Source organism: Arvicola amphibius, chromosome 4 (assembly GCF_903992535.2).
Source record: "Arvicola amphibius chromosome 4, mArvAmp1.2, whole genome shotgun sequence".
NCBI lineage: Eukaryota > Metazoa > Chordata > Mammalia > Rodentia > Cricetidae > Arvicola > Arvicola amphibius.
Window position 1 is genome coordinate 69,252,024 of NC_052050.1, and position 22,212 is coordinate 69,274,235.

General features: G+C 49.1%; 2 protein-coding genes across 3 annotated transcripts; one reads left to right on the forward strand and one right to left on the reverse strand.

Annotated features, from left to right (window-relative positions):
* Nucleotides 1–555: 555 nt before the first annotated feature.
* Rmnd5b (required for meiotic nuclear division 5 homolog B) lies at nt 556–14,208 on the forward strand. Of its 2 annotated transcripts, none has more exons than XM_038328040.1 (10): nt 556–844; nt 7,488–7,634; nt 9,032–9,177; nt 9,292–9,432; nt 10,357–10,457; nt 10,921–11,087; nt 12,010–12,175; nt 13,307–13,409; nt 13,503–13,657; nt 13,739–14,208. In XM_038328040.1, exons 1-10 carry the CDS (start codon nt 667–669, stop codon nt 13,800–13,802), a joined length of 1,368 nt encoding a protein of 455 aa, XP_038183968.1. In that variant the 5' UTR covers nt 556–666; the 3' UTR covers nt 13,803–14,208. The 2 variants fall into 2 exon arrangements, with proteins under 2 accessions (XP_038183968.1, XP_038183969.1); XM_038328041.1 differs by having other exon boundaries at nt 713–844; nt 7,484–7,634.
* Nucleotides 14,209–14,978: 770 nt separating this feature from the next.
* Nucleotides 14,979–18,980, reverse strand: Nhp2 (NHP2 ribonucleoprotein). The gene is made up of 4 exons (XM_038328042.1): nt 18,755–18,980; nt 18,425–18,494; nt 15,981–16,086; nt 14,979–15,337 (listed from the first exon to the last, which is right to left on the reverse strand). Exons 1-4 carry the CDS (start codon nt 18,912–18,914, stop codon nt 15,212–15,214), a joined length of 462 nt encoding a protein of 153 aa, XP_038183970.1. The 5' UTR covers nt 18,915–18,980; the 3' UTR covers nt 14,979–15,211.
* Between the last annotated feature and the right edge of the window lie 3,232 nt (nt 18,981–22,212).

Here is a 22,212-nt window from a genome sequence, read left to right on the forward strand (position 1 = left end):
AGAAATACCTAATCACTGGGCCACGTACATGTAACAACGGTCTTGAAATTTTTTGGGTTCTGGGAATGAACCAAGGAATATACGCCTGCAACTTCTCCACCGCTGAGCAACGCCCAGGTTTTCGTTTTGTCGTTTGTTTGAGATAAAGTCTCAAGTAGTTAAGGCTGGCTTAATTCACTATGTACTCTTGAACATCTGATCTTCCTATAGTTATAGGATTATAGGCAGGTGCTGCAGTGCTCAGATTTGGTTATTTTCTGAGACAGAGGAATATCATTTTGTAGTTCATACTGGTCTGGAACTCGCGGCCTCCTCCAGCATCAGATTCCCCAAACACAGCCTCGGCATTAGAACTTAAGACTGAAGATAAGAGTTGTTTTGGGAACCCCAGATAGGCAGGTACGCCGGCTAATACTTCCGGTAGAAACCCAGGACCACCCTCCGGTGGTTCCAGCCGAAGGAAACATAGGTTCGCTTCGGGCCGCAGGGAAGCGGCGCCCGGGCACTGCGCAGGCGCTGGCTGCCGCCTCGCTCTCGCGGGCGATTCCATTCCGCACTCTGGGCAAAGCCACGGGCCAGACGGGACAGGTTCCTCACGCTTCCCGACAACGCGCATGGGCGAGTCCGGACCCACCCGAGGGGCAACCGCCGCGCCTTCCGGTTCCGATGACAGCGGCGCCGGAAGCCGGCTGGGCTGCAGGACTAGGTGACAGCCTGCGGGCTCCGGGTCCCGGGGTGCGGGGCGCCCCGACCAAAGCCCGGAGCAGTCGTCGGCCGCACCGTCCAAAGGCTGGTGGAGTCGCCTCGGCTCAGACGTCTCCTAGTGCACCTGACAGGGTCGGAGGTAACCAGCAGCGGTGGAGTCCTGGCAGGGCACCGCAGGAGGGTCTCTTGAACGCTGAGTAGGAGTTTGTCAGTCTTCTGCACCGTAATGCGGGTGAAGTCCGGGTCGTGGCAGTCCCCTAGGGTAAACTGTGGACTTTCCCATCCTTTTAGTTTTAGGTGAAGGAATTACTGTTTGAAACTTTCTAATATTAATAGGGACACGATTTGTTTGAGGGTAAAGTACAGGGCATTAGATGTGGTCTGGAAAGATGACACTTGTGTCGAGACCTAAATAAGGAGCCAGCTCTGGGAAGAGGTAAAGAGTGTTTCAGCAGAGGGTGGCGGCAGAAATAACCTGGATGGACCGTGAACAGAAAGGCCGGGAGTGGGAGAGGAGGCAAGTGAGGGCGAGAGTGATAGAATGAGGAGCTTGTTTGTTTTGTTGTTGTCTTTTAAGGAGGGTCTCCTACAGCCCAGGATGGCCTGGAGCTTCTTTTCTTTTCTTTTCTTTTCTTTTCTTTTCTTTTCTTTCTTTCTTTCTTTCTTTCTTTCTTTCTTTCTTTCTTTCTTTCTTGCTCTCTCTCTCTCTCTCTCTCCCTCCCTCCCTCCCTCCCTCCCTCCCTTCCTCCCCTCCCTCCTTCTTTCTTTTCTTTCTTTTTTTTTTTTTTTTGAGACAGGGTTTACTCTGTATCTTTGTAGTCTGTCCTGAAACTAGCTCTTGTAAACTAGACTGGCCTCGAACTCACAGAGATCCTCTTGCCTCTGCCTCCCAAGTGCTGGGATTAAAGGCTTGCACCACCACCACCTGGCAGCCTGGAGCTTCCTAAGTAGACCAGGCTGGCCATAAACTCACAAAGATGCACCTACTTCTGCCTCCCAAATGATGGAGGGATTAAAGTCATGCATCACCACACCCACCCTCAGATTGATTGATTATTAGTTTATTAGTTAACATTTATTAATTTAGTAATATTTTTTGTTTTATTTATTTGCTTATTTATTTTGGGACAATGTTTCTTCACATAGCCTTAGCTGTTCTGGAATTCACTCTGTAGACCAGACTGGCCTGGAACTCACCGAGACCTTTGTCTGCCTCCGCCTCCTGAGTGCTGGAATTAGAGGTATGAGCCACCACACACACCCAACAGATTTTTAATTTTTAATTTTTTAAAAAAATTTTATGGGCATGGGTATGGTTTTGCCTGCGTATGTCTCTGTGTACCACATGAATGCAGTGTCAGTAGAGAGCTTCGGAAGGGCCGCTGGAACTGGAGTTACCAGGAGGTCGTTGGCTGCCGTGTGGGTGCTGGGAAAGGAACCTGGATCCTCTGCAAGAGCAACAAGTGCTCCTAGACACTGAGCATCTCTAACCCATGGAGCAGGATTTTAAGACATTTCCTTCATCTCTTTCTGCCCACTGGGAGCTTTCGATTCCCAAAGGCTAGGGAATGGAGGTGCTGTTTGATCAGCTGCGGCTCACTCGGTCCTGTGGTGGGTGGCCCAGGCTTAGTCTCCAGGCTCCGTGTAACTGGTAGTCCAGCGTGGGGACGACTCAGAAAAGGAGACTGTACGAGGGAGCTAGCTTGGTGAGCAGAAGCCTGAATGGATTCCTAAAACTTACAGTGTAAGAAGGCGGTGTGACCGGGTGGTAGCACGTGCCTTCAATACAGCAGGTGCCGCAAGCACTTAACCAACAGAGCTCATCTTCTCAGCCCCTGTCCTCAGCTCTTTAATTCTTTTATTCATTCATTCATTTACGTTTGTGGGTAGCATGATGTACTTTCTCACTATGTAGCCCAGGTTGACCAGGCACTAACAGTGGTTGTTCTGCCTCTTCCTCCCCATTACTAAAATTAAAGGTATATACCCACCACAACTGGCTTTCCTCAGCATTGAAATGTATGTGTTTATTTATTATTGGGGGCCGGCCTGAATGCCCTGGTATACATTTATTTGTCAGTCAGAGGAGAGCTTTGTGGCGTCCTTCCTCTTTCTGTCTGTGGGTCCCATGTGGTTCCAGGGATCATATTCAGGTCACCAGACACGCTCTTTCCCCACTGAGACATCTGCCTGGCCCATCCTCAGCCTTTCTCGTAGTTTCCTTCATAGCTTCCCTCTGATGGGGATCCTGGTATCATTTGGTATCTGACAGGGCCAGATTTGACCCTCGTGAGATCCTGTCCTTGAGTTGTGTTCGTCTTTGATAATTGTGGCTCTGGCATCCAGACATCTTCCCCAGCTAGTGGTCTGCCTTCGCTCCAGTTCCCTTCCTGTTTGTTGTCATAACTGATGGCCCCTGTGAGCTCATCCCAGCTGCACACACACACCCACTTCCTTTCCTGCCAGGCTGGCGACCTGCTTTGCTGGTCCTGTTGTGTCAAGTACTTAAGGAGAGGGCCTCAGCCTAGAGCCAGATTCCAGGCTTCCTCTGTTCCCTCTTCTCCACTTCCCAGCAGTGTGGCCTTGGGATGTTTATTCTTTCTCTGTCTCCTTTGCTCAGCTGCGAAGTGGGTCTAACAACCATCCCTATCTCATCGTGCTGTGAGAATGGAGGGATGAGTTAATGGGTGAAGTCACTGGAGCAGAGCCTAGAGCATATCCCTCTGGGGAGTGTTAGTACCAAGCAAAACAATTAGATCATTTTAAATGGGAGTCCCTATTACATTTCACCTATACTATTTTTTATAACTGTTGAGTTTGGTTTTGGAGCTGTGACATCTGGACACTGTGGTTACAAGTTCTAGTGTGTATGGTACTATCAGCCAAGGCCCAGCACTTTCCTGCTTTCCTGTCATTTGTCCCCATCTGGGAGGGAGACAGTGACTTTAAAGTGAAGTTGAGATGGTAAAGCCGGGATGGGACTAGGAGAGTGCAGGAAATGGGAAGATCCCAGGGTCGCCATGGACACTGCTTCTTGTGATGCCATTCTTTTGACGAGTGGGTAGCTGGCGACATTGACCCCTTTAGAGGGACACATAACTCAGTCCTCTTATTTCTTGTCCTGCGTGTGGGTGCAGAAGATCTATTCTGTTGCCAACGTTCTGAGGATTAGCTGTGTATTCCATGTCACAGGTTACTTAAAAAGGAGGGGACAGTGGCGAGCAACTTTAATTCCAGCACCTGGGATGCAGAGAGGCAAGCAGATCTCCGAATTACAAGACAGCCAGGGCTACTCAGAGAAACTCTGTCTTGAGAAAAAAAGGGGGCAGTGGAGCAGAGTGGAGAGGGTGAGGAGGAGGTGGAATACAATGTCAGTTTTGGGCTGAGACTGACTCAGTGTTGCTTGCTATACAAGCATAAGAAACTGAGTTTGAATTGCCAGAACCCATGTAAAGCTGGGCATGGTAAAGGATCACTAATAAGCCCAGCATTCCATTTCTTTTTCTTTTTTTGTTTTTGTTTGTTTGTTTTGTTTTCTCAAGACAGGGTTTCTCTTTGTATCCTTGGCTGTCCTGGAACTCGCTCTGTAGACCAGGCTGTCCCAGGCTGTCCTCAAACTCACACAGATCCACCTGCCTCTGCCTCCCTAGTGCTAGGATCAAAGGCATGCGCCACCACTGCCCAGCCCAGCATTCCATTTCTACAGTGAGATGGTAGGCAGAACTATCACTGAAGGCTTTCAAGCCAGCTAGACTGGACTACACAGTGGTGAACAACAGAGAAGATAGAAGGTGAAGACTGACACCCAAGGCCATCCTCTGACCTCCAGTACCCACACTGTACCATGCACATATGTGCCTGTACTCAGAAACATGCATCCGTGCAATACACATCATACATAAATCCCGCCCTCTCTCCCGCCTTCTCGCTCTCTCTGTCTCTCTCTCTCTCTCTCTCTCTCTCTCTCTCTCTCTCTCTCTCTCTCTCTCTCTGTGTGTGTGTGTGTGTGTGTGTGTGTGTGTGTGTGTGTGTGTGTCTTTCTCTCCATGCATAATTGAGCAAGAAAACAATCTGGTGTGGCAGGGAGGCAGGCCCTCAGTATTCATCACTCATTTTTCAGAACTAAGGGTCCAGAGTGAGAGTGGAGGGAGCCAGGTAGGTGAGGCCAGGACCAGCTGCCTGTGACAACTAGGGAGTTGGTCTGGAGGACTCAACCAGGGAGAAGCCAGAAGCAACCAGCTGACCTTCCTTTTTTTGCCAGAGACTTAGCAAGCAAGTATAGCGTCTCTTTGCTTGTCCCAAGCCAAAACAATCATGTTCCAGGGCCAGGAGCTAGCTGTGAGAGCAAGGGTTCTAGTTGTCCAGATACAAGGAGCTGTCAGCAGGCGGCCAACAGGGGAGGCCCCTCCAGCCTGCACAGTTGGCAGTTATTCCTGAAGCTGCACTTGGAATTAACAGCCATTCAAGGACTGCCTTCATGGCTTATCTCCCTACAATACACGAAAAACCAGTTCCACTAACTGGAAGAGGTAGCCACAGTGAATATGTGAATTACATGCAACATGAGCCTGGGTTGTTCTGCCACATGGTCTGCTAGGTCCAGTCTTCTGATTAAGAAAGGAGGGTTGTCAAAGGTTCAGTCTCTGAAGCGTTTGCCCTTTAGGACTTGAATTGGCACCCAGAAATATGCCAGTTGTTAGGGCTGGAGAGATGGCTCAGCAGCTAAGAGCACCGTCTGCATTTCTAGAAGACCCAGGTTTGATTTCCCAGCATCCATAAGATAGCTCGTAACTATCTGTAAGGAGATCTAGTGCCCTCTTCTTGATTCTGCAGGCACTGCACATATATGGTACACAGAGGTTTTGTTTTTCTGTTGGCTTAGTGGCTGCACCTGAATCTACTGATATTTTAACTATCATCTGTGCCCTTGCAGCCCAGCAGTCAGCACCCCACACCGCTCAGACTGAGGCTTGAGGGGGATTTCCATTCCCACAGGTATCGGCTCAGCCACTAACTGTAGGTTTTAATTAAGTCTGTATAGTTCTATTTACCAGTAGACTTTGGAGTCAGATATTGGGGTGAAAACCTGCAATATCAGAGAAGCCAGAAGCAACCAGCTGCCCTTCCTTTTTGGCCAGAGACTTAGCAAGCAAGTGTAGCATCTCTCCACTCCTCCCAAACCAAAAGAAGACCTCAGATCTCTAAGTCCCTCCCTATTCCTTCTTGTGAGTCTCTCTACCCATATTCCTACCTTCTCTGTCCTCTCTGCGGCTAATTCCAGTAAAGTAGTCACTGGCTCAGTCTCCTGATCCAAGGTTAATTTTATAAACATAGTTTTGCAGTTTCACAGTGCAATCAAATATCCTGCAACACATGTGTATGTACATGAAGCAAAACACCCATACACATAAAATGATAAAGTAATTTGCCTGGCAGTGGTAGCATACACTTTTAATCCCAGTACTCTAGAGGCAGAGGCAGGAGGATCTCTGAGTTTGCAGCCAGTCTGGTCTATAAAGTGAGTACCAGGACAGCCTGTCTCTTGGAAAATGTCACTTAAAGAAATGCTGGGGGGCTGGAGAGATGGCTTAGCGGTTAAGAGCATTGCCCGCTCTTCCAAAGGTCCTGAGTTCAATTCCCAGCAACCACATGGTGGCTCACAACCATCTGTAATGAGGTCTGGCGCCCTCTTCTGGCCTGCAGGCATACACACAGACAGAATATTGTATACATAATAAATAAATATATATATATTTAAAAAAAAAAAAAGAAATGCTGGGTATGGTGGTTCATGCTTGTAATCTCAGCACTAGGGAGCTAGAGACCAGTGGGTCCCTGGGGCTCACTGACTAGCCAGTCTGACCCAATTGGTGAGCTCCAGACCAGTGAGAGACCTGGTCTAAAAAGTAAACAGCATTCTTGCGGATGATACTTAAGGTTGCTCTGTACATTAAAAAGTGTTGGCTGGGGGCTGGAGAGATGGCTCAGCGATTAAGAGCACTGACTCCTCTTCCAGAGGACCCAGGTTCAATTCCCAGCACCCACATGGCAGCTCACAACTGTCTGAAAATGCAGTTCCACGAGATCTGACACCTTCACACCAATGAACATAAAGTTAAATCATTAAAAATTAAAAAAAAAGTGTTGGCTGGAGAGGTGGCTCAGTAGTCACAAGCTCTTGCTGCTCTTTCATAGGTCCAGTTTGTTTTCCAGCACCCACATGGAGCAGTTCTCTAGCCCCAAGAGATCCAAAGCCCACTTCTGACCTACTCTGACACCCACATGCACACACATAAGTAATAATCTTTTAAAGAGGTGTGAATTGAGCTGAGCAGTGGTGGTGCACACCTTTAATCCCAGCACTTGGGAGGCAGAGGCAGGCAGATCTCTGTGAGTTTGAGGCCAGCCTGGTCTACAAATTGAGGAGTTCCAGAAACCCTGTCTTAAAAAACAAACAAAAAAAGGTGTATATTGTGGGGGCGGGGGCAGGACAAAGATAACAGGGCAAAAAGTTTAAGACAGTAATTTTCTTTGTTTTTGTTTTTTGAGACAGGGTTTCTCTGTGTAACCGCCCTGGCTAGTCCTGTAACTTGCTTTGTAGACCAGGCTAGCCTCAAACTCCAGCCTTCATCGTCCACTGGACACCTCAGTGAGGATGGCTCAGAAGCACTTTGTTTAGCGGGGCACTGATATTTTACTCAGGAGGGGTGAGGGACCTGGAGAAATGCTGCAGGAGTCACCCCCATACACATTGACCTGACCCAGTTCACTTCACTAGGCAGAGGCCACCATGGAGCAGTGTGCGTGCGTGGAGAGGGAGCTCGACAAAGTCCTGCACAAGTTCCTGACCTACGGGCAACACTGCGAGCAGAGCCTGGAGGAACTGCTGCACTATGTGGGCCAGCTGAGGGCTGAGTTGGCCAGTGCAGGTGGGTGACAGTCCCTAGGGATCATGTAGCCCTGGGCTACTGACTGGGTGGTAGAGTCTTGGACATGCATCTCTAGGCTTTCTTGGAGGTGGCAAAGGAAGCCTCAGCTTGTTCAGAAAATTACTTTGACCTTTTCTTTTCTTTCTTTTGTTGTTTTTTTTTTTTTCAAGACAGGGTTTCTCTATGTTGCTTTACAACTAATTTTACTTTTATTTACTTTGGGGGTAATAATGTCCCCAGGTTTCATTTCTATTGTAGCATTTATCAGTACCTTATACCTTCTGTGAATGATTAATATCATTATCCTACTGTGTGCATGTATGATATCCTGTACCCGTCAGTGGATGGACACTGGGTTGGTTGTTTCTACCTCTTGGCTATCTTGAAGAATGCTAGGAAGAGTGTTCATACACACAGCTTTGTGTGGACACATTTCAGTTTCTCCTGGAAGTGGAATTGCTGTGTCCATGGTAATTCTGAGTTTAACATGACGGTTCACAGGAAAGCCTGTGTACATCCAATACACAAAATAAAATAAGAGAGCACACAGGAGCCAAGTCAGCATTTACAGCAACACAGAATTTTACAGCTGAGAAAATGAAGTCACCAGAGTACTGGCCTATGGGCTAGAGAGATGGCTCAGCAAGTAAATGGGACCCACATGGTGCAAGGAGAGAGCTCACTCGTGAAAGCTGTCTTCTGACTTCCAGGATACATCCTAGCACACATGCGTGTCATGGTTCCTCACCCCCCTACATGCAGTTAACTAAATAGATTTTGTTTGTTTGAAACAAGTTCTCTCTATGTTGCGCTGGCTGTCCTAGAACTCACAGAGATCCACCTGCCTCAGCCTCCCAAGTGCTGTGATTAAAGGTGTATGCCATGCCCAGCATTTTTGGGATTGGTTGTTTGAGACAGGGTTTCTCCATGTTGTAGTTCTTGATGTCCTGGAACTCGCTTTGTAGACCAGACTGACCTCGAACTCACAGAGAACCTCCTGCCTCTGCCTCCCAAGTGCTGTTTTTTTTTTTTTTTTTTTAAAGGTATATGCCATTACCACCTGGCTAAAATCTTAAAAACTTAAAAATAAGTAAGCATACTGTCTTGTTCCACTTGGCCACTTCCAAGTCTCACATTAGAAAATGGCTTAGCACTCTTGAATCAGAGGCAGGAGTTAGAGGCCAGCTTGGTCTATGTAGTAAGTTCCAGGATAGCCAGCGGTACATAGTGAGATCCAAAAAAAGAAGTAGCTGACCACAGACTGGAAGTAGGTGTTTACTTCTGACATGCAGGGCTGTCTTCTGGGCCACCACACTGGCTTGGAGGAGGAAGCAGAAGGTCTGCTGCAGAAGCAGGTCTTAGGATCTGCCTCTTGACCCAGTCTGCTGTCTCCACAGCTCTCCAGGGGACCCCTCTCTCAGCTACCCTCTCCCTTGTAATGTCCCAGTGCTGTCGAAAAATCAAAGACACAGTCCAGAAACTAGCTTCAGACCATAAGGACATTCATAGCAGCGTCTCCCGAGTGGGCAAAGCCATTGACAGGGTGAGTGTGTGGGTGGCCCAGGGTCTAGGGGTGGGAACACTCCAGAGTAATGTGTGCTGGCTTGGCAGGAGCACAGTGTAAGCGCCTGAGTCACAGGTCATCTCTCTCTGTCAGAACTTTGACTCTGAGATCTGCGGTGTGGTCTCAGATGCTGTGTGGGACTCACGTGAAAAGCAGCAGCAGATCCTGCAGATGGCCATCGTGGAGCACCTGTACCAGCAGGGCATGCTCAGTGTAGCTGAGGAGCTGTGCCAGGTAATGTCGGCTGTGGCAGCACAAGGGCGCCTGTCTGTCCTGGTGTTTGAGATGGTCTTGCTTATGAACCCATCCTGGCCTCATTGTTACCTTCCCGCCTCAGTCTCCTAAATCCTGGGAGTGTGGGTGTGCACACCACTACACCCAGCCAGTTCCATCATCTGCTAGTTTACTTTCCCTCACGATATTCTTGACTATTTGTTTTGTTGTTGAGAAATGCATGGAACTCACTGTGTAGGCCACAAACTCACTATGCTGGCCTCAAACTCAAAGAGATCCTCCTGCCTCTCGGCGTACTGATACCACACCTTGTCTCTTATGTTTCTGAGCTAAGGTCTGGCTGTATGGCCAAGGCTGACCTCCACCTGGTCATCCTCCCTTCTTCTCTCAAGGCCTGGGATTGCTTGCAGCTAGCTGTGCAAGGCCCTCCCATAGGCCTAGCCACTGATATTCTTTATATTTATTTTAGAAAGGAACTTGGTCTTGGTCTTCCTACCGCAAAATAGGAGGTAAATCTAAGTGTATCTGATAAAAACAAAATTACTGATTTCTAGTTAGAGTGGTTGCCTGCCAGGGCGCTTTTTTTATTTAGGTGATTAAGCAAAATGGCAAATAGCACAAGTTAGGTGTTAAACACACAGGGAGCAGGAGACTCTGCCTTAATGTAATTAAGCAGATTAAAAGTAATTTCTCACTATGCCATTCAGTTCCAGGCCTGGGGACTTCCTGCAGTGGAGGGAAAGGGTCCTTTACTGTGACTGACCAATGATGATGCTTAGCCTCAGCAAGTTGGACACTGAACAGGGGCCCATGCTATAGGCAGACAGTTCCTCTGGCAAACATTACCTTTTCCCAGCCAACCTTTAGCTGATGAAGTTTTATTACGGGCAGAATTTTGGGGACACTACTTTCCATCTCCTTTAGGAATCAACATTGAATGTGGACCTGGACTTCAAGCAGCCCTTCTTGGAGTTGAATCGGATCTTGGAAGCTCTACATGAGCAAGACCTGGGCCCTGCACTGGAGTAAGGGTGCCCACAGTGGGCTTGCCTGTGGTCATCTCACCTAGATATGCCTATCTTTTACTTATTATTTCATGAGCATTGGTATTTCACCTGCATTTGTCTGTTTGAAGGTGTCAGGTCCTCTGGAACTAGAGCTGCCATGTGGGTGCTGGGAATTGAACCCAGGTCCCCTGGAAGAACAGTGCTCTTTTTTTTTAATATTTATTTATTTGTTTATTATGTATACAATATTTTGTCTACATGTATTCCTGCAGGCCAGAAGAGGGCGCCAGACATCATTACATATGGTTGTGAGCCACCATGTGGTTGCTGGGAATTGAACTCAGGACCTTTAGAAGAACAGGCAATGCTCTTAACTGCTGAGCCATCTCTCCGGTCCTGATAATGCCTGTCTTAGAGATTCACATTGTCCTTTAGGGTCCTCTGTAGCCACCACTCCCTGCACCGTGTTCTCTCTCCCCAGATGGGCTGTTTCCCATCGGCAGCGCCTGCTGGAGCTCAACAGCTCCCTGGAGTTCAAGCTGCACCGGTTGCACTTTATCCGCCTCCTGGCTGGTGGCCCCGAGAAGCAGCTGGAGGCCCTCAGCTATGCCCGGCACTTCCAGCCCTTTGCTCGGCTGCACCAGAGAGGTAAGTGCCCAAGGTGCTGGGAGATAGGGGTTAGGCTCCAGCCAATGTCTGGACAGGTCAGGTAGCCTGTCCTTGTACCCACAAACAGTTCTGTTTACCAGAAAGATGGCTCCCCACAATGCAGAAACTTTTGATCCTCTTTTGCCTCTAAAGTGAGGTCCAAACGAGAGGCAGAGCTGAGGCAGGAAGACCACCTCAGTCTCAGAGTTTAGGCCAGCATGGCAACAGTAAGACCCTGACTCAAGATTTAAAGACCAGCCAGGTGGTGGTGACACACCCCTTTAGTCCCAGCACTTGGGAGGTAGAGCCAGGCAGATCTCTGTGAGTTCGAGACCAGCCTGGTCTACATAGCAAGTTTCAGGACAGCCAGGGCTACACAGAGAAACCCTGTCTTGGGAGGTGGGGAAAGAAAATAAATATAAATAAGTATAATAAAAATCACAAAACCAAAGCAGCAATTTTATTTTTTGTGGTCCTGGGGATAGAACCAGACTTCTCAGTACTCCATTACTGCTGACATCTGTTTTACTACTGAGCCACCTCCCACATAAACAGCAGTTTTAGCTCCTCTTGTCTCCTGAAAGCTTCAAACCTGGATTTGCTGTTAAAAGGGAGAGGTTGGGCATAGTGGTGCATGCCTTTAATGCAGAACAGGGGCTGCATAGAGATCTACATAGAGACCTGTCACAAAAGCGGGGAAGGACTCGAGTGGGTGAGTGGAGACAGTCTCTGCCAAGCAGAGGCTTGCTTGTGATGCAGTCGGAAAGCTGGAGACAGCCTCACCATCCTACCTGCCTCCAGGTTGGCAGCAGGATGAAGATGCCACCTCCTCTGCACGTTAGAGGGCTTTGCAGCCCTATGGCTTCTTGGGATATGGCCCAGAGCCTCTGCCCTTCCTGAACTGTCATCCCATTCTCTGTAGAGATCCAGGTGATGATGGGCAGCCTGGTGTACCTGCGGCTGGGCTTGGAGAAGTCACCCTACTGCCATCTCTTAGACAACAGCCACTGGGCGGAGATCTGTGAGACCTTTACTCGGGATGCATGTTCCCTGCTGGGGCTTTCCGTGGAGTCTCCACTCAGTGTCAGGTACAGCCTGCCTTCTGCACACAGGAAAGGCATGGAGAACAACGTGCAGACCCCGCCATGTGCTTCCACAAACCTAAGCTGGCTTGCATTCTACCTTTAGATGGACACTGCTTGTCTTTATAGAAAGAGCCCACTGCTCCTGCACGTTCGGTACCCGTGGGAAACTACACCACCCTCCCAGTAACTCAGCCACCCTCTCACATTACCGAAACACCACCTCCCTACATGGAGACTGGGGGGCTAAGTAGCATGCTTGAGCTGCTGCTTAACCTCGGCACTGCAGAGGTCTCTGCTCACTAAACAGCAGGCCCAAGTCAAAGTCCTGTTACCTGTTACGCCAGTTAACAGATAAGAAGATGTTTTGCCGTGAGCTAACTTGCAGGATTTCACAGGAACAAAGTCCCCAGAAACATTGCACATTAGTGGACAGTTGTCATACTGTGGAGAACAGGCTGCACTCACTTATGCTGTTGCTGTGGAGGGGTCACCACTGCCCCTAGAGATCTGTTGGGGAGGGCTGTACTGTACTCACAGAGGTTCCTGCCAGTGGGCACCCCGCTACCCTGTCATCTTGAGATTGACCTCATTTATAGATGTCTTACTATGTACCATGTTTAACAGAGTTTACTAAACTACAGGCAGGCTCTGGCCCTTTCCTGAGCACTGTCCCCATTAAGAGCTTTCCGCTGTCTTGGGCAAGCACTTCATCTGCCGGCTGTTTTCTATACTGGAGCCTTTCTAATTTTGGGGTGTATTAACGCAAATACAGAGTTGAACATACTATGCTATGTAAGTGGCTCTTTAGAAGTCAGAGCAGAAGATGGCTCAGGGATTAAGAACACTTGCTGCGGACCTGAGTTTGGTTCCCAGTACCCACAAGATGACTCACAGCTCTCATTACCTGTAGTTCCAGGGGATTTGAACACACTCTTCTGGCTTGAGCATGCATGTGGTCCACATATATACATGTAAGCACACACTTGCACACATAAAATTAAATAATTCAAGGACCAATCTGACTTCACACTACTTGAGAATTTTGTCTCCAGTCCTATTTGGGACAGTGTGCTGGTCCTTTGTTTGCTGGTTCCTGTGATCCCACTGCTTCAGCCCCTGCTCTCTGCTCCTCAGTTTCGCTTCCGGCTGTGTGGCACTGCCGGTGCTGATGAACATCAAAGCTGTGATTGAACAGAGGCAGTGCACTGGTGTGTGGAGTCACAAGGATGAGCTGCCGGTAAGGCCAGGCTGGGGAGGTACCCCAGAGGCAGGTGCCGGGGTGGACAGTTCAGACAGGAAGTGGCACTCAACCTTTTGCTGGCCTCCTCAGATTGAGATCGAGCTGGGCATGAAGTGCTGGTATCACTCCGTGTTTGCATGCCCTATTCTACGACAGCAGACCTCAGATTCCAACCCTCCCATCAAACTTATCTGTGGCCACGTCATCTCCCGAGATGCACTCAACAAGCTCATCAATGGAGGAAAGTAAGTTCTCCCGGCCTGGTTCCATCCTAGCCTGGCTTTCCTGGCCTGCCCTGAGATGTTCTTCCTTTCCTTTCCTTGCAGGCTGAAGTGTCCCTACTGTCCCATGGAACAGAATCCAGCAGATGGGAAACGTATTATATTCTGATGGCAAGGAACTTTTGCTGGAAGGTGCTTCCACCCATGGGTACCCATGGGCCTTAGTTTGCCTTGGTGAGGGGACTGACTTCAGTGGATGGTGACCAGCACTACCAAGAGGCCTGGCAGGCAGAGGCCAAGGCCTGAACCAGCCTACAATTCCTTGGCTGAGTGAGGGACTGGGTGCTATGTTCCTGCTGTCTTTCTGTTTACACTTGTCTCTGACTGAGCAGCCAAGGCTTTGCTATCAGAAACATTTTTCTACTCCTGGCATCAAACCAGGGCTGACCAGCTATGGCTCACCTCCTACTGTACAGTATTGTATGCATTTTCCACTGTAAATAGCCTACCAGAACTGAATGCTGTTTTATAACTTTGAACAAATATATTCACAGCCCTTCTCCTTCACTGATAAATGACCGCTTGCTACGTAAGGTTCCGGGCATCACCTGGAGGCAGCACTACCATCTGGCACTTCTGGTAGGGGGAACCTAGATGGCAGACCTGGGCAGAGTGCTTTACCATATACCTGTGCAAGACCTTAGAGAAAGCTGTGGAAGAAAGCTTGTAGTCCCAACCAGCTTGGAACCTCTGAGCTCAAATTCACCTGAGAACTAGGTTGCTGTGTCCTAATCCTGTGTGGGGCTTTTTTTATAGGCAGGAACTTGAAGTTAAAAATGCTTCAAAGTCTTATCAGAGAACCTGCATGTATGTCTGTGCACCATGTGTCTGGTGCCCTTAAGAGGTCAGACGAGAACTTCAGTTTTCTGGGACTGGAATTATACAGGTGTGAACCACCATGTGGGTGTTGGGAACTGAACTCAAGATCTCTGGAAGAGCAGCCAGTGCTCTCAAATGCTGAGCCAGGCCTCCAGGACCTAGGGTTGTGTATTTAGCTTCATTTCCTATTTAATATTTACCATGTGGGAGGGCAAACTAATTCTATCCACTATGTAAGGCTGTTTGAAGCATCCCTGCCATAGGACCCACAGGCTTCTGTGAGGTGGAGCCTGGGCCCTGCTGCCTCATCTCTAAGGCCACACCTGTCCTGGAGGGGGACTGGGGACAGCTCTGAGCACTTTCAAGGTACACTCTTGGGGCTTTCCACTGAAAGTCGCTTCTGTTCCTCCTACCAACTTCTTGGCTCCATCAGCAGCTGGAGCTTAAGAAACACCCACACACTCGCCACGTTTTCGCCTCAGCATTTACTTCAACCTCACACTCTTGGAGCTGTCTTCATCTGAGCTCAACAGGAGATGGCACTGATGGAGAGATGCTGGCTCTTCTACCTCCAAGAACAGCTGCTAGAGCTGCCTGGGGAGAATTCACATGTCAGGAAATCGGGGAGATGCTGTTAAGAGTGGGCAGCCGCCTGCAGCCAGCCCGGCAGCTCCTGGAATAGGCTGCGGCGCAAGTCTCTCACAGAGGTGCTGGCAGGGCCTGCACCTCCTCCAGGCACTTGTCATAGATCTCCTGGTAGTCCTCGTGGGGCTTCACCATGATCACACAGGTGGGGCGCTTGGAGCCTGTCGCTGCACCCAAGTCCTATATAAAAGAGGAGAAGAACTGTTGGGAACAGGGGCTACAGTGACCCATCAGCTGAACCTGACCCACAGCCATGTCCTATTGGCACACATTACATTTAAGAATATTTCAGATTAGTTGCCATCATTTCAACTCAAACTAAGCTTTCAAGCCATGGTCCCCCAAGCCTATACTGAATATTCCCACACGGCCTAGGAGGGTATCCCTATAGGCAGGGCAGTGCCTCTGTTCTATAAGTCTCTGCTACCCTTCCATCCCTGTGTTCCAAACATGGTCCTAGCCGTGCATGCACCAGGACAGCTATAGGTCCCTCAAACTGCTCTGATCACAAACCTACTTAACAGTACAATCATGGGTGCCACATCTTAAAGACTTTACAAGGCATATTCAAATGCGGTCTGTTTCCATTCTCAGCATACTGAAGATTCCCCTCTTACAGGAAGGACATCTGCCAGCCATGTGCCGTGCATTTTAGTCCTACTATGGCAGAAGGATTGCTTGAGCCGCAGAGACTGGGGCCAGTCCGGGTGACATAAGGAGACAAGCCACCCAGACCTATGAATTCTAACACTGGAGTTACTGCCTCATCTAGCCTGCCTAGGACTAAGTTGGGGGTGGGGCAAAGTAGGCGTAAGCTCCTCACCGTCTTAGAGGGGATATAGACATAGGGCAAGTTCTGGTCCTCGCACATAACTGGAAGATGGCAGTATACCTCAATCGGCAACGTGTCTCCTGCCAGAACCATGATTCTGCAACGAGAGAAACCAGCATCATTTCTCCTTTGCGTCCTCCTTCCCTTTGTGTTGTACAGTTGTAAGCAATACTTACAGCTGGGCTGTGAGCACAGAAATGAATAAGATGCCCTGCCTCCAAGGAGCCCACAGTCAGTGCCAGCCTCCAACTTCAGAACAGGGTGTAAAGTCGTGTTTGGCAAATGCATTTTCTCTGGGGGACACGATCTCTACTTGACAGCAGATAAATGCCACCAAATGTGACAAGCAGTACGGTGCTGGGACAGATGAAGTATGGGAGGAATGCCAAGAAACAGGAACTCAACTCTTAAGAGTCAGTAATGTTCCAATTAGGAGATGACTCTTGAATAGAGACCAAGTGCCATGAGGAGGCTCCCAGAATGGCAGGGGCAGGAACAGAGTAAGGTCAATGGCATCAGAGTGGTACTGAAAGGATGGATGCCAAGAGCAAGGGCTGTCGTTTGCACAATACAGTACATACTAGGAGGGGCCAGAGAACAAAGCTGCAGAGATTGGCAGTGGCCATGCCAAAGGGTTTGAACAACAAACAAGGTCTGTCCCAAGAGAAAGTTTGCCAGTCCTCAATTAAGGCTGTGGGCTATCAGTGTACAGACCCCGAACTCCTAAATCTCCATCCAAAGGAAGAGTGTTCTCTGGGGGTGGGTGGCACATCAAGAAGAGCCTCTGGTGCAGAACTCTGCGTCCACACTCCATCCCCTCTGGCATAGGGCTGGTCCTCACTGCCCTCTCCTTGGCTGCCCTGACCCATAATCACAGTGCCAGGTGCCACCTGGAGGCAGCAGGCCCATTTACCCAGCAAACACACAACCACCTGCCAGCAGGAGAGCTAAGCAGAGCACGTCCAGGGCACTTTCCATGTAATGTCAGGATGCCTCAGTGGACAAAGGCATCGCTGCCAGCTCTAAGCACCTGAGTTCAATCCCTGGAATCCAAATGGTGGAAGGAGAAAATCAACTCTCACAAATCCTCTGACATCCATATATGCACCAGAGCGCAAACGTATACAGACACACACACACACACACACACACACGCTTGCGCGTAATAAAGGAACCATTTGAAATAATGAAAAGCTGGAGAAATGGTGCAGGGGTTAAGAACACTGGCTGCTCTCTCCCAGAGATCCTGAGTACAATCCCCTGCACTCACATGGTGGCTCACAACTAAAGTATCTGGTGCCCTCTTCTGGCCTGCAGGTGAACATGCAGCGTACTCATACATAAACATGTTTTCACACAAACCTGGTTTCCCTCCACTGTCTGCAGTCACAGACTACACCCTAAACTGGCATCTAGAAGGCACAGACTTGTCACTTGAGACCGTCCTCTTATATCCAACCTTCTCTCTCGCCCCATCACCTGGCTTGGGCGACACGGGCTTCCTGACTTGCCTCTCCGAATTCTTTCCTCAGTATCACTTTCCAGCTTTCACTTTGTTCTCAGAACAAAAACCAAATCTACGATGGCTTAAAAAGCCCCACGAAGGCTAGAGAATGCCTCAGCTATTAAGAGCACTTCTGGAGGGCCCGGGGTTCGATTCCCAGTACCCACATGGTGATACATTCCCATGTGTAACTCCAGTCCGAGGAGATCTGCCGCTTGCCTTCCTCTGGTCTCCAAGTGCCACACAAACATATCCACTTGGGCAAAACATTCACACACAAAATAAGTCAAAAAGGAAAAAAATTTAAAGGCCCTCATGAAGCACTTAACTACTAATCTCTGTCCTGCTCTCAGGATCCCAACCCCCCAAACTAACGTTCATTCATTCTCTTTTTTGAGACAGAGTCTCTATACACAGTCCTGGCTGACCTGGAACTCAGAACAGCCTGCCTCTGCTTCCCAAGTGCTAGGATTAAAGGACTGCGCCACCACTCCGGCTATCATTCTACCTCTTTGCTTTGTTTTTGGGGGCATTGTCATAGCCCATGCCGGCCTAGGACTTGCTATATAGCCGAAGCTAGCCTTTATCTGGCCTGCTTTGGAAAATGTCTCCCCACATCATGTTGCCTGAAGTCTGGAAACGTATTGCCAATCCCCAGTGGGCTGGGTTTGTTTTCTTCCCTGTCATTCACTGGCGAGTTCCTGCCAGTGATGTGGGTGTCCGCATTGAAGGCAGTTGACCACCTTGACTGGTCGGAGTCAACTTCACCTTTACTGAGCACCGAGGTTAAGCGGAATTCCTTCTTGATCAACTGAAAACGCATCTCAATGGCAGAGTATTTGTCTAGCACGCACAGGCCCTAGATTCAATGCCCAGCGCTGCAACAAGTAACACACAAAACTTTTTAAAGCAGCGAAAGACTGGCTCTTACCCTTTCTCGCCCTTGTTGACAAATTTCTGAACCTCCTTCACTCCGCGCCGAATCTGCTTCTGCTTCACGGCTGCAAAGAGAAGCGTGAGCCGCCACTCCGTCCAGCCCGAACCTACCCGCCCCACTCGTCCGGGCCGCGTTCGCCACACACCCGGCCACCTGACCCTTTTTATTTGTTTGTTTTTCGAGACAGTGTTTCTCTGTGTAGCCCTGGCTGTCCTGGAACTCGCGCTGTAGACCAGGCTGACCTCGAACTCACAGAGATCCGCCTGCCTCCCGAGCGCTGGGATTAAAGGCGTGCGCCCCCACCGCCCGGCCCCCCCACCTCACCCTTCTTGATGCATTTGTAGAGCTTGCGCGTCAGGCGGCGGGAAGCCAACGGCTGCGCGATGGGGTTCAGGTTGACCAGCAGCTCCTCATACGTGCGCTCCTCGCTGCCGCCCTCCGCCTGCGCCTCAGAATCCTCGGGGACGGCCTTTATTTTGGTCATTTTAGCCGCCGCGGCAACCCAATCAGCCGTACTGACGAGCCACGCGGCCGCCGCCTCCGAGATCACTTCCGGGTCACGAAGCTGCCCTACCCCGTGACCAATTGGGAAGCGAGGTACTCTGCACCGACCAATCGCTAAATAGACCTGCGGGGGGGGCGGGGTCTTGGCCATAGGGGCGGGAACACAAGGCAACCTAGGTGCCGGGTTTGGATTTCGCCCGCGGGAACTTGGGGAGGCGGAGTTTAGGAGTGGAGCGCCTGGTGACAAGGGGCGGGGCCTGGGGAAGAGAGGTGGGGCCGAGAGAGAGAGAGAGAGAGAGAGCGAGAGAGAGATAGAGAGAGAGAGAGAGAGAGAGAGAGACAGAGACAGAGACAGAGAGAGACAGAGAGAGAGAGGACAGACAGACAGACAGAGAGAGAGAGAGACAGAGAGACAGAGAGAGACACAGAGAGAGAGAGAGAGAGAGAGAGAGAGAGAGAGAGAGAGAGAGAGAGGTGGGGCCATTAAAAGGGAGGGGCGGGGCTAGGGGCATTACTAGTGTGGCTCCTGATGCTTCTGCATAGGTAAGTCCTGGGATCAGCTAAAGGTTTTGTCATGTTTTCTTTTCCCCTTCTTGGATCCTGTTGCTCAAACTATAAGCCGCACCCCTTTGATCCCAGCCCTGGGGAAGCAGAGGCAGGTAGATCTTTCTAAGTTCTTAGGTCAGCCTGGTCTTACATGGTGAGTTCGAAGCTTTAGTTTAAGTCTGCTAGCTCAGTTGACACTTTCCATATGCCTTGAGAGAAAGATATAATCACTTCGACGGGTTGCCATGGCTCCTGAAGGCGCAGCCTCAGGCAAGACGTTTAAAATAGTTTGTAGCAGAATTATTACAATCAGATGCCTGGACAAATGAATCAATATCCCAACTTTTGTCTTATTTTTGAGGCAGGACCTTACCATGTTGCCCTAGCAAGGCCTCAGTGTATTGTCCTGGCTAGCTTCAGTTCAGTTCCCAGTACCAACATGGTGGCTCACAAACATCCATGACTCCAGTTTTAGGGAATCCAAAAGCTTATAACCTATAAGGGCTCCATGCATGTGCTGCACAGACATGCATGCAGGCAACACCACTCACACACCATGAAATAAATCAGTCAAAGTAATTGTTAAACAGCTGGGTGGTGGTGGAGCAGACCTTTAATCCTGCACTTGGGAGGCAGAGGCAGGTGAATCTCTGTGAATTCAAAATCAGCTTGGTCTACAAGGCAAGTTCCAGGACAGCTGGAACTGTTACAAAGAGAAACAAACCCCATGTCAAAATTGTTACATATTAAAAACAAACCTGAAAATCAAAAAGATAAAGCTGGAAAGTGACGTGTGCTGGGTGCAAAGCCCAGTTAATGAGAAGCTGGGAGCAACCTTCACCATCAGGAAAGAGAGACTTCAGCCCGTGACCCTGAAGGACACACTCTGGCCTATAGGAAGGTGAGTTTGAAGGAGGCTCCTGAGTGCCGCGTGTCCAAATTCAGGCTAGCATTTAGATCTGAGCCTTGTGAGGAGCAGCAGAGCACCCGTCCATGCCATCCCTGATTTAAGACTTGAGACATGTGAGATAATCGGGTATGATTTCTGTGGGGGCCGGCCATGAAAGCTAAGTCTGGGCAGGTCACCCAAAGGAAGTTCTTTACTTCCAACCATTATCACCTGGGACTCTGGCCACTGATAAATAGAGTCTAGAGTCTCAATGGTTTACCCTGAGACAGTGCCTGGCAGGCCCAGATTACCTGACCCCCACCCAAGAGCAGACCATTCAAAGGAAATGCTTGGCATTCTAAGCACTGTAGATAGAAACACCTGCCAGCACTTCACCAGGACACCCCTAAATGTCAGCCAATCAGGGGTCCTGAGCCTCAGAGACCCCTCACCCTCACTTTTACTACTATAAAAACCCATTTCTAATTGAGCTTGGGGCTCTCCGGATATTCTAATACCTTGGACATGTTTGCAACCTTGATTAAAATAAAAGCTCTTTGCTTTTACATATGGGACTTGGTCTCCTTTGTTGGCTTTTGTGGGGACCCACGGATTTGGGCATAACAATTTCTAGCCGCAGACTGGAGAGATGGCTCAGAGGTTAAAAGCATTGCCTGCTCTTCCAAAGGTCCTGAGTTCAATTCCCAGCAACCACATGGTGGCTCACAACCATCTGTAATGGGGTCTGGTGCCCTCTTCTGGCCTTCAGGCATACACACAGACAGGATATTGTATACATAATAAATAAATAAATATTTAAAAAAATTCTAGCCACTAAGTGGCCACTTGAGGGCAGTCGCAATAGGAACTGAATACACCAGACTGTTGAATACATTCTCTGACTTGCAAAGGAAACAGAACCGGGTAAGGTCATTGGATGAAGGAGTGCTAGGTCATCTAGTAAAGACTGTAATAATCCCTAATCCTTCCTTTTTCAGATTGTAGGGAGGACTAAGTAGGTAGTCAGTAAGTGATTAACAAATGTTGGAGAAAACTGGGGGGTGGTGGTGCACCCCTTTAATCCCAGCACTAGGGAGGCAGAGGCAGGCGGATCTCTGTGAGTTCGAGGCCAGCCTGGTCTACAAGAGTTAGTGCCAGGACAGGCTCTAAAGGCTACAGCGAGAAACCCTGTCTTGAAAAACCAAAACAAAACAAAACAAAAAAAACAAAAAACAAAAAAAACAACAAAAAATGTTAGAGGAAATCAAGTGTTTAGAAGTAAGTGCTTACTACTTGACAGCTGAAGCTGAATCCGAGGGAGGCCTGGTTTAAGGAGACAGTGTAAGGAGTTGCCATCTGGGAGTCACCTCTATCTCTGATGTTAAAGTCTGCCCAGGAGTCAAAGTCCCAGACATTGTGATGGGAGAGAAAGGTGGCCCCTTCACTGTCCAAGGTCTGATGGTCCCCAGCCTTCTGTCTTTACACCAGGCAGAGTGGGGGAGGTGGAGGGGTGTTCTGGCAAGCATGCCTCTCCTAATCCACTCCCTTGCTTATACAGCCACCTTCTGGAAAGCCCTGAAATTACCATGAGCTGTGGCTGGCACTGCTCTGTCTGCAGCATGGACTCTGTCCCTGGGTTTTGTTTTCTGTGTGGCATTAGTTACCAGAGGACCACTTTAGTCTAAAAATACTAAATATAAATTCCATAAATATATGGTTAATAAGTTTTAAATAGCTTCTATTACAATACATGGTTGTAACGTTTATATTTTATTGCTGCTGATTTTTTTAAAATTTATTTTTTATGTACACAATGCTCTATCTGCAGACCAGAAGAGGGCCC

Coding starts and splice junctions, on each gene's coding strand:
- Rmnd5b (XM_038328040.1), top strand. CDS start 667: ATGACAGCGGCGCCGGAAGCCGGCTGGGCTGCAGGACTAGGTGACAGC. Junction 845..7,487: donor TGCACCTGACAGGGTCGGAG/GTAACCAGCAGC, acceptor TTCACTAGGCAG/AGGCCACCATGGAGCAGTGT. Junction 9,433..10,356: donor TAGCTGAGGAGCTGTGCCAG/GTAATGTCGGCT, acceptor CATCTCCTTTAG/GAATCAACATTGAATGTGGA.
- Nhp2 (XM_038328042.1), bottom strand. CDS start 18,914: ATGACCAAAATAAAGGCCGTCCCCGAGGATTCTGAGGCGCAGGCGGAG. Junction 18,495..18,754: donor CTACAAATGCATCAAGAAGG/GTGAGGTGGGGG, acceptor TTCTCTTTGCAG/CCGTGAAGCAGAAGCAGATT. Junction 16,087..18,424: donor GTCAACAAGGGCGAGAAAGG/GTAAGAGCCAGT, acceptor CTCTCGTTGCAG/AATCATGGTTCTGGCAGGAG.